At 43.4% G+C, this 12,165-nt stretch overlaps 1 protein-coding gene across 1 annotated transcript; it reads left to right on the top strand.

Moving 5' to 3' along the window:
• The first annotated feature begins 1,624 nt into the window (after positions 1–1,624).
• slitrk3a (SLIT and NTRK-like family, member 3a) lies at positions 1,625–8,403 on the top strand. Its single transcript, XM_079271667.1, has 3 exons — positions 1,625–1,736; positions 2,379–2,466; positions 5,464–8,403. The coding sequence occupies exon 3, from the start codon at positions 5,522–5,524 to the stop codon at positions 8,243–8,245; it is 2,724 nt and encodes a 907-aa protein (XP_079127793.1). The 5' UTR covers positions 1,625–1,736; positions 2,379–2,466; positions 5,464–5,521; the 3' UTR covers positions 8,246–8,403.
• The last annotated feature ends 3,762 nt before the right edge of the window (positions 8,404–12,165 follow it).

Here is a 12,165-nt window from a genome sequence, read left to right as displayed (position 1 = left end):
AATCTGTGTGTGGGGTGATAGTGGACCAGCAAAGGCTTTGCGCAGTAGTACCCCTATGGATGTGTTTTAAATATCTGGCCCCAGAGAGAACACATTCCAAAGGCCATGCACCACTTTCTCTGTCATAAAAAAAAAAACATTAATAATATTAGGTGTCATCAACTTTGGTTGATCTTTCCTGCCCAGCTATTGCAGGATATCCTTCGGAATGTGAAACAGGACTTATTAGACTGCCGATTGTTTCCACAAATCCTTTCTATTTCACTAGAGCAAATATAAACAGCAAGCCAGTTCGTACTGCAGCCATATGACTAAGAGCTAATTGCCATCATTTTGGAAATATTCTAGGTTTTGTGTTCTAACCAGAGAACACTGTTGGGAGATTTCAACTTCCCACTGCAATCAGCCCCCTCCTTGCGGAGCTGCAAGAACTGGGAATCGTGACGGTGTCTCTCGGTCGTGCTTGCGAGCTGGCTTGCTGCTCACAACACGGGCTTGTGTTGCCCGCTGGAGGCGAGGCAGGGGAAGGCACGCAAACAGGAGAAAGATGAGGCGCTCCGTATTTGCCAGTCACTCCTCCGCTTGCTGTAGCCGCGGCCACCCTCTTCGTCCCCACAGCAGGGAGAAGACAAGTATTGGCACGGCGCGCGGCCAGCTCCACACTTTTGTTCGCCCAAATGCGGCGAGAAAAAAAAGTAAGCCCAGATTTACAATGTAGTGTAAGTGTGATTAATTATAAGATGAATCTCAATAGTAATGAAAACAACATGTAGAGAGTCTCGTCGCGTCCTGTCATCCACAGGTCTGGCAGTCTCACCCACCGCACGCAGCCTTACACACACACACACATACACACACACACACGCACATATATATATATATATATATATATATATATATATATATATATATATATATATATATATATATTTTTTTTTTTTTTATTGATGCACGTCCACGCTGCGAAAGCCAGAGCGCTCCTCACTCTGTCCTCACTTCACTCTGCTTCCTGTCCTCTCAACAGCATCCAGAACTATAGCGCAACCGTCCCCATCACTCTTTTCCTCCCCTCCTCCTTTCTCTCTCTCCACTGCGTCTCTCACCCATTTGCTCCCCCCCCCCACCCTCCACCTACCAAGCTCTGTCCCTCTCACTCCTCTGACGCACGACAGGGAAACGGACCCGAGAAAGCAAGACACCAACAAACAAAAAAAAAAAAAAAAAAAAAGCAGCAGCTGACCCAGCCGCGTCGATATGATCCACATACTCTTGCTACTGCTGCACCGGACAGAGACGCGGTCCTGAAACCGAGGGGTGAACACTCTCACCCGGCTACACTGTCGCTGAGTGCTCGCCCGGGGGGCGGCGACAGCGGCGGAGAAGGAGGAGGAGGAGGGGAGGAAGAGGAAGCGGACGGGCACAGGTCGAGGGCTTGCATTTTAAGCAAACCGTTCAGCAAAAAAGGAGACGAGAAAGAAGGGTAGAGAGTCAGTCACCCGAGAGCGAGAGAGATTGCATTCCTATCACGTCTTCAATCCTCTATTTTGCCTCAGCCGCTGAGAGAGTGAGAGAAGGGGAGAGAGAGAGGGAGAGAGAGAGCCAGAGAGAGAGAGAGAGAGAGAGACATAGAGGGAGGGAAAGAAAGGGAACGAGAGAGAGAAAGAGAGAGATCTAACAAGATTCACACTAGTGGGCTTTTTTTCCCTGATGCTGTCCAATTGCAGTACGGAACTAAGGTGAGTGCTTAAGCTGTGTGTGTCTGTCCATGAAGTGTATCAAGAGGGAAACCGTATTATGCAGATGTGTGTGTATGTGTTATGTGTCTGCATTGCCATGGACTCCAAAAAGAAGCGACAGCAAGCGCTCTCCGTACATCAAGGAGAACGGATCGTAGGGTTCCATTTGACTGATCAATAGCCGTTTGTTCTTTATTCACCGTTTCCCTGCCAATGTCACGACGAAAGGCACGACTGCATTATGCTTGGCATGTATTTCAACAAGCGCCCTTGCTCTCTCCGCTGTATTGACAACAATGCTATTTTTTGGGGGGGATTTCAGTGGACGAGATCCTTGACCGGTTTGGATAAACTGGAGCTTGTCAGAAGTCATCGTTTCCCAATAACTTAGTTTGATATAAATCCAAGATGAATAGGTTGCATTGACATTGCCACTCACAGGGAGCAGCACTTTTAATTTATGTAAGTAGCCAAAAGCTTGGTTTTGGAATCCGTGGCTCATTCGCATGCATATCTCTTCCTCTCTCCATCCTCAATGCCCTACTCTCTCTCTCTCTCTCTCTCTTTCAGTCTCCCCTCTCTGATTCCTCCTGTTCCTCTAACGGCTCGCTCATCTCCCGTTTCTTGTTCTCTTCCTCACAGCCCGGCATCGGATGGTGAGCGGGACGCACCGGGCAATAACAAAAACCATCGCTGGAGGATATGTGAAGTTGGAATCCCCGTAAACTAAGTAGGTATAGCACCTGATTTGATACACCCAAGGGAATATAATATGTCAGCATTATTTTAATTGCTTTTAATGTCGTAAACACTTTTTTGACATTGCATCTGCGCTTTTTGATCTCTATCATGGAAACGGAATCAATAAATCCTGGAGGATTACGTCCGGAGAGGGCAATGAAAACAGTGATTTTCACAGTGAGGAGATCGTGCTCAAGGATCTTTCTTTTTTTTTTCTCCTTGGCGCATTTTACTGTCACGTCTTTTTTTGGGATTACAATATCTTTCTTTCTTCCTCTTTTTTCCCCTGTCGCTGGGCTTTTGGTTTCAGCACCATGGACAGCGGCTCTGCTCCGGCAGACGGTCTCATCGGGCGAATCTTCTCTGGATTGCCTGCACCCTCGTTTGAACGGATAGCACTGTGCATGTAAACAAAAAAGTCACGGACCTACAGAAAAGATATTCAGGGGCTAGGGGATACTTTGTACGTGTGTGACATGATCCTACTTAACACCATGGAGATACTGAACAGACTTTTCGATGAGCCCATCTTATTATTAATATTATCGATACAAGTATTATTATTATTATTATTATAATGTTATAATTACCATTAATATTATTATTATTTACAGTCGTCCTCTCTTCCTGTTATTTATTTCTAGGCCGGCCGGATACTAAATCACAGCCTCCTGAGCTTTTTCAAACGGCAGGTTCGCCAACTGCGTTTTTCACTTAACCGTTGCTCCACTAATCCTCCGATGGCATCACCACTTGGGAAACCCAGAGGAAGTTGACTTGCTTGTATGTTTGGCAAATCATAGCAGGATCCGTTGCAACAATAAAATCGACAGTTCCCTCACTCTTTGGACTTATGTAATGTAACCCAATAATACGCAGTGGGAGAATAGTCTCGGTTTTGCCGTGTTCTGCACGTCGGAAGAAGTGGCGGTTCGATGCATTTATAACTGGGGTGGCCCAGGGGTAGCAACGGAATGTCTAGAGGTGGCAACCAAAGATGTCAATGCCTGCGCACAGTTAGCTGATTTTTTATTTTTTTTTGGCGTTAATATTCAACTAATATTTGACTAAAACATAATATGCTACATGCACACACAACTGTTGATGACCAGTCTCCTTCTGCAGAACTTTAAGTTAATTAAGTAGGCAAAAAATGACAAATATGTTTTTCCTACAGCTCCCTTACAAAATGTAATGCTCACCACCAACAACAAATGCACGATATGCAAACCCTGGGTTTCACCTGACTCGAAAGTAATTCAAAATTACGAATCTGAATTATGTACAGCATACATTAAATAATTGGCTGATAAAATAAGACAATTAGCCTTGATGTTTTTGGATAACAAATAATAATCAGATTCTGACCTTATTCAAGTAAAGTCATGGACTTTGTTCTGCAGAACAAACTAAGGTGTTGGGCTACTCCTGTCACAGTACACCAACATCACAGTCTTACTCTGACGAGACTGCATGGAGTGGCTGGATAAGTAGCATGCATCGTTATGTGTCATGTGATTTTTTCAACAAAGACAAAATGTGTATTACCATCTTCAGGTTCCTGAGCTCTACTATACAAAATGTCATATTAATTGTATGTACCGGTATTATAATAACATGGGAAATACTCTTTAACTGCATCTAAACATGTCATGGATCTATAACAAACCATTTATACAAAGAGATGATGAGGCCTTAATAATACTAACAACAACAACAATAATATTAATAATAATAAAAATAATAATGACACCAACAATAATGAGCTGACTTGATGAATGGTATAAGCTTTATAAGTAGAATTGGACAGAGTGAATGGATGATGGAGCAGTTGCTGCGAGCATTTGTATTGCTGGAGATTGGATTTTTTGTTATTTGAGTTTTAATTGAAATCCCAGTGCGTCTCAGATACGCTTAAGGGTGCCTTGTGCGTCATTATAAGATCCCGAGGGCTGTGACAAACCGACAGTAATTGAAGACCTGAGAATGAGTCCGGGCTGTGTTCTACTGAAAAGTTGTGTCCTGCTCCGGGGCTTGTACGTGTTTATGTTGCTTATTGTTTTGCTCCCTTAAATGCAAACCAGCACGGCATCAACCATACAGGCACAAGTAATGGGCTGGCCAAACACACGCCCCACAGCAAGGTAAAAGTCAATGATGTGGTACAAACTTGGGGTCTGGGGTGGCAAATCAGATTGTAGGGGTGGCACTGGCCACTGCTATCAAACTGTGCATGCGGAGTCATTGGACCTATTTTGACAATTTTTTACCTTTTTTTCAAACATCTTTAAACTGGTCAAGCTGAGACCCTGCATTTCGCATAGCGTCAGTGGCTTTCTATCAGATTTCTGTGAGTTATAAACGACAACATACAAATATGTTGAGATTCATTTTAACGAGATTGATGTTCAGCAAGTCCCTTGACAGTCCTCTTCTCGTCCCACTAATGGTCACTGAGCTGATACCTATTCCGTTGCTGTCCACTTCCTGCGATATACTCTCATTTACCGAAAGAGGGATTGAGGTCCCGGTTATGTAATAAATACAGCAGGGGGACAGTGTCTCCTCACCACCAACCTTATCCACCTGCTGTTGCCTTAGTTTATTCACGGTGATAAGCATCTCTAAGGGTGATTCATTGCAACCTTACCAGCATGTCTGCTGTATAATAAATGACAATTCCGCCTATTTACTGTCGTTAACTGTCTCGATGCAGAGATTTGTTTGTGTTGCTAGGTTTCATATTACCTATCCAACAGTGCTGGGTTTATATATGTTTGAAATACCCAGCTATTGACACAGCAAAAGTATCGTCTCCGATGCCATTATATTATCTAATGGTATTTATTTAAAAGCTGTATTCCATTCTATTAAAACTAATGCACCCTTCCTCTCTTTCTCTCCTACATCTGCTACTTCCGTGTGTATTCCCCACCCCCATTACCTCCCTCACATCCATTCTCTCTCCCTCTGTTCTTTGTTGCAGTGCTGTGAAGTGGCTCTGTCCCTGGAGCCAAGACTTCATCCCTTTGGTGTCAGCGAGGATGCTGTGGGTTACCTTGCTGAGCACCATAGCCTTAGGATGGACCACCCCGATGCCACTACTAGAGGACTCCGAGGAGATCGACGAGCCCTGCTTCGAGCCCTGCTACTGCGAGGTCAAAGAGGGAATCTTCCATGTCCACTGTGACAGTAAAGGATTTACAAATGTCAGCCAGATCTCCCAGATATGGAGCAGGCCGTTCAAGCTCAACCTGCAGAGAAACTCCATGAGGAAGCTTTACTTTAACAGCTTCCTCCATCTCAACAACGCCATATCCATTAACCTGGGTAATAACGCCTTGCAAGATATCCACGCGGGAGCGTTCAATGGCTTAGGAATACTCAAACGGCTGTTCTTACATGAAAACAAACTAGAAGTGTTCCGGAATGACACTTTTCTGGGGTTGGAGAGTTTAGAGTATCTCCAGGCGGACTACAATGTTATCAAACGGATTGAAAGTGGTGCGTTCAGGCACCTTCACAAATTGAGAGTGCTCATACTGAATGACAATCTGATCCCTGTGCTCCCAAATTATCTTTTCCGATCTGTGTCACTCACACATCTGGACCTAAGAGGAAACAGACTAAAGACATTGCCGTACAAGGGCATGCTGGAGTATGTTGGAAGGAGCTTAATGGAAATCCAGCTGGAGGAGAACCCCTGGAACTGTATCTGTGAGATTGTCCAGTTAAAGACTTGGCTGGAGAGAATTCCTTATACAGCTTTGGTAGGTGAGATCACATGTGAGTACCCATTCCACTTACATGGGAAAGACTTACGGGAAATCAAGCGCAGTGAGCTCTGTCCGCTGCTCTCAGATGGGGACATTGAGGCCAAGCTCGGAATTCCCCGGATCCCATTCAGCAATGAGAACACATGGCCTACTAAACCTTCCTCCATGCTCTCGTCTTTTCACAACACAGCCTCTTCTGTGGAATACAAGGACAGAGTTGTCAAGCCCACCAAACGACCTCGGCCCACAAAGAACCCTCCAACCCCTCGTAGCATCTATCCAGGCATCAACCAGCCCCCTGTTGCTGGCTACCAAACAAGGCCTCCCATCCCAATAATTTGTCCAGCTGGATGTACTTGCAACCTTCACATCAATGACCTCGGGCTAACAGTGAACTGTAAAGAGAAAGGCTTTCACAACATCTCTGAGCTCCTCCCACGGCCCCTCAATGCCAAGAAATTGTATCTGACTGGGAACCTAATACAGAAAATATACCGATCGGATTTCTGGAACTTCTCAAGTTTGGATTTACTGCATTTAGGGAATAATCGGATATCCTACGTCCAAGAAGGCGCCTTTATCAACCTGCCGAACTTGAAAAGTTTATATCTGAATGGGAATGACATTGAGAGACTCACCCCTGGGATGTTTCGGGGGCTTCAGATATTGAGTTATCTTTACTTTGAGTATAATGTCATACGTGAGATACAACCTAACTCCTTCTCCCTAATGCCAAACCTCCAGCTGGTTTTCCTCAATGACAACCTGTTACGCTCCCTTCCCAATGATGCTTTTGCTGGCACCAATCTCGCGCGCCTCAACCTCCGAAACAACTACTTCCTTTCCATGCCTGTGCGTGGTGTTCTGCAGCATCTGACCTCCATTGTCCAGATTGATCTCCATCAGAATCCCTGGGACTGCTCTTGTGATATCATCCCCCTCAAGCATTGGCTGGAAAAGCGCTCCTCTGTCATTGTGGTTGGAGATGTCACGTGCAAGACACCCGAATTTGTGTTTGGGAAGGACCTGCGTTTACTGGAGGTCGAAGTCATCTGTCCTGAGCTCAAGTACCCTTCAGGCCCCTCCCCGGCCCTGCCTGGTAGGGATGACTTCACCACAGGGAGCTCTGACCCGGGGAAGGCAGGTGGGAGAGGGGCTGTCCCACTGTCTGTCCTCATTCTCAGCCTACTCATCCTCTTCATATCTGCTGTGTTTGTTGCTGCCGGGCTTTTCGCCTTTGTTCTTCGTCGCAGGAAGAACCTTCCTTTCCGGAAACGTTCTGAGGTAGACCTGACGGGGATCCAAATGCAATGCAGGATTTTCGAGGACCCACCGAGGCAGAGCACTGCTGGTAACACTAGCACACCAGAGAAACCGACACCCAGTATGCACAGTATGCACACACACACCCACACTAGTCACACTCATGCCCATGGTCACGTTTATGATTACATTCCCCATCCAGTGACGCAGATGTGCAACAACCCCATATATAAGCCCAGAGAAGGAGAGATAGCAGTGGAAGACAGACTGCAGTTTTCAGAGAAGAAAGACAATGGCAGCAGTAGCAACAGTAACTACAGAACCTTATTAGAGAAAGAGAGAGAGTGGACCCTGGCCGTCTCCAACTCTCAACTCAACACTATCGTCACTGTTAACCACTCCACGGCTGACATGGCAGGATTTCATGAGAACGGAGGGCTCTGCCCTACAGTAATTGACAGTCAGAGGCCCACACCAACAGTGGGCTTTGTAGACTGTTTGTATGGGACAGTACCCAAACTAAAGGACATGCATGTGGCGCATGCGCACCCACCAGGCATGCAGTACCCGGATTTGCAGCAGGATGCACGGCTGAAGGAGACATTGCTTTTCACGGCGGGGAAAGGCTGCTACCCCGACCCGTCCCAAAGCGATTACCTCGAGTTAAGGGCCAAACTTCAAACCAAGCCGGATTACCTCGAAGTCTTGGAAAAATCGTACCGGTTTTAACATCTCTATCCCATGGAGAAAAAAAAGACAACACAAAATCAAGACATTCACTTTGCCACCCTGAAGACAAAAATCACCCCAAACCAATATAACAGAAAACAAACTTACGAGAGCAGCATGATATAAAATAAAATATTATATTACAGTTACAACAAAGTTTCCCCCCAAAATCACTTTGGAGGAGAGGCCATTCTCAGATATTTCAATGAAGTGCCTTTTTTTCAGAGTAGCCAGCAATGTCAACAGCCGTTATTTTTATAACATATAAATATCTCTATATGCCCAAGAAAGAGCAAAAGAGGAATGAGAGGGGCACCGGGAAATAAAACATATAAAACATCATAAAATACATCCGTCACTATAACCCTTTTTCATGGAGTTACCATGATGCTCAAGAAGCACGGGAGCTGGACGTCTCCCTGACTTTGGGGGTTTATTTCTGTACTCTTTAACCCCCGACTAGGATGTACAAACACCCGGAGGCCGTGCACATGAAGTTTGTAGGAAATGATCGAAAGAGAGAGACAAAAAAATACATATATTAAAATGAACTGCAGTTTGCTGCATGCACTCGCTTCAGTGCAGGAAGCGAGGGGATTTACTCAGACTATCACATCACATTATGAACAGAGATACTGCAACACATTTACAGTTCAGTGTTCTATTTAATTTTTATATCTTATTAATATGGTTATTACTATTGATGAGGACTTCTGTCTATATCAGGGTGCTTCTCGTAAAAAAAAGGATGCGCCGACGCACGGATGGTAAAACATTTGTGAATATTATTATAAGACAACGCTCAAGGTTTTCTGGATATTGCCACGCACTTTGTTGACACCACATTGCTTCTGGATTCCCCATTGTCACCCACTAACGGCTTTGTAGGAGGCACTTTTAATGTTTTCTCTCTCACAAAGATTTGAAGAAAAATGTGCATATATTTATTCTGTAATTTCAGTGAAGACTTTAATTGTAAAGGTAATGTTAAATCAATGTATAGTGATTATGCGTCTGGTATAGCCTTCTTAATAAAAACAAACTCTTCAATCAAATGATGAAAGGGTTGATGCCACGGGAACCTGTGTGTGGAGCACTGTTGACACGCTGTGTATTTGGTGTCTTGTTAATGGCATGGAGGCGCTGTGGCCGACCATCATGAGGTAATGCTGCTGGGAATGAGAGAATAGCTGCTGGACCAATAGAGTGCGAGACAGGATGTTGTAGAGGGCAATAACATTTCAATCGAATTCAACTGCTTTTTTATTTTTGGATTGGTCCCAGATTCATTTAATTCATAGGGAAAGGGTCAACTAAAAGGGGAAACAATGTGTTCCATTTTATTTTCTGGAAAATATAACCTTCTGTTTTTTGGTACTTTGTCCTATGATCCTAACCTGCTGGATGTCATAGTGTGCTATCTTTTTTGCCACTACATTACTTGTCCTAGCGGGATGTGATGAAGGTAGAAGAACAATTCAAGTCAATTTAGCTGGTTTTGAAGTCGATGATTTGACTGGATACACCAAATCAGTGCGGGGCGCTGCAATTTTAATTAACCTAACGGGTATTGCTGATGAAGGCCAACAAGCAGTAATTGAGAGGGTGAATAAAAACATGATTGGGTGTTGCTCTTTGAAATTGCAGATCCAATTTCTGACTCCTTCCATAGTAGCGATGCCGATTTATTCCACTGGAGGGCGATAAAAAGGCTTTCAGATTCATTGGGCGTTTAGTAGATTGGATGCCGTTTTTAATGTAATGCACAAAATGTTTATCTTAAGAAATCATTCATAAGTCTCATATTACGTATGAACTATTTTGAAAATATCTATACGTAAAAAAAATAAACTACGAGTGACATAATAATTTGAGTGACATAATAATTTGATCCATTCCAGCACAGTTTCATCCGTTTCATGCTTTCTTTACCCTTCTTTTTTCTTGCTTTATTTCAACCATTTGACTTGAAAATGGCAAAATCAAAAACTCTAGTTGCATCAACAAAATGAAGCAGCATTATTTTTTTGAAAGAAAACAATCTTGAAAGAGCTGACCATCACTTTTTGTATCGTTGATTTATTGTTATTTTTGCACTGAAACCCCTAACGGTTAATTAACCCTCAGTAGTCTCTACCGCAGCAAATAAGAATTGTTAAACTTTTTCGCTGAGATTTATGATATTTCCATATCCAAGCCGGATTCATTATTGGGACCAAATAGTAGATGTAGACAAAAAACAAGGTAGAAGCAGCTGCGGAGTAAATATGGTGTTACAGTGCACATCATCATAGTGCTTTTCCTTTTTCTCTTTCTGAAGTGAATTTTTTTTATGTGGGAAAAAATATGATGCAAATCTTGATGTCTATACATTTGTGAATATCTATGGAAAGGAGGGTGCATTTATGTTTTTGTTTTAAAAATGGGCATATCATGCCTTTTACTTGGTTTAATTAAGTGTGACGATCCTCCGTTGCAACTGGGTCTTATGGTTTCTTATGTGTGTCAACTTACACTAAATGGAAGACATGTAGCAAACCACATACTTCCCTGTTAAATGGGAAGGCCCTTAGCTATAGTTTAGAGCAGTCATCAGCAGTAAGGATCCAGTCTCTACAAGCTTGCATAATATGAAACATTTTACCTTGTGTTGTATTCATTGTTCAGTTTCTTTGGCAATTATTGTTGCTCAAATGAGTGGTCATCTTCATATAAAGCCTTTGTAAGCATGGTAGCATTACGTCGAGACTCCGTTTCCTACTCGCAGAAAGTTTCACAATGATGTACCCCTATGTTCTGCTGCCCCACCTCATTGCTCTGCTCCTTTGTTTATTTTATCACTAATGCGCGCACACACACACACACACACAGACGCACACGCACACAAACATGTTCTGCCTTCCTTTTCCTGACCAAGAGGTTAGACTATATGGTCAGCGTTTTAAGTGTGCACTCAGTTTGATTAAAACCATAATGCATTGCGATGTCAAGCCCAGCCCTCACCATTACCCCCCCCCCCCCCCCCAATTAATTAATAAATAAAGTTTTGGAATCATTGATGATTTTTGCTATAGTCCCATATCATGGTAACCGTTTTTATCCTTCACTCCTGTCACCAACCCACCATTATATTTCATAAATGAGTGCTGGGCTTTGTCCCATTATACCATGCCGAGTGGTTCCATCCCAATAAATCCTCTTGTTATCCTGCACTAATATCTCCAAGTGATTTCATACTTTGGTGGAATATTAGACAATGCCCACCAATAGGATGGAAGGTTGGCTAAATGTCTTTTTTTTGTGGGAGAAATGAAACATTCACTGCTTGTTTGAATCTCTCTCTATTCAATCAGTGGTGTTAGAACGTCCGCAGTGGAGTTAACCTTTCCTTCAACATCTCTCTTGAGGTTTGTGCGTTGGCAAGACTTCAGCACGGAGAATGCAGTGTGTGCCTCTCTGTCCTTGGCTTTGTCCGTGTCCCTACGACTTTCTTTGTCTTTTGATGTCTCTCTCTCTCTTTTGTCTTCCTTTCTATTCTCATGCTGAGTTTGTATTGTGATCTCTTTAATTTCACTCTTGAACAGGCCTGTGGCTGGCTTCACAGCTTCCTTTATTCCTAGGTCTGGCATCATTATTTTGTTCTCGTTAGTATAGGTTTTCCAATTTAATCAGCTTCAAACACAGGCTGGTTGAAGGAGAAACTATTTGTAGATGTTGCCTGTCTGTGGAGTGGTAAAGGTTATATGCATCTCCATTTTGATTCCTTCAGAGTGTCTTCTAACTTCTGTGGAAACAAAATGTCTGCCATGGCTCTCTTGCACACTCTTGATCCTTTGCCTCTTGCATCGTTTGAATAGAACACACTTTGATGACCTTTGTCATGCATCAACCTACTTTATTGATTACTTAATAACACATTC

This window comes from Melanostigma gelatinosum, assembly GCF_949748355.1.
Source record: "Melanostigma gelatinosum genome assembly, chromosome: 7".
NCBI classification, from domain to species: Eukaryota; Metazoa; Chordata; class Actinopteri; order Perciformes; family Zoarcidae; genus Melanostigma; species Melanostigma gelatinosum.
This window is presented reverse-complemented; position numbering and strand designations above follow the sequence as displayed.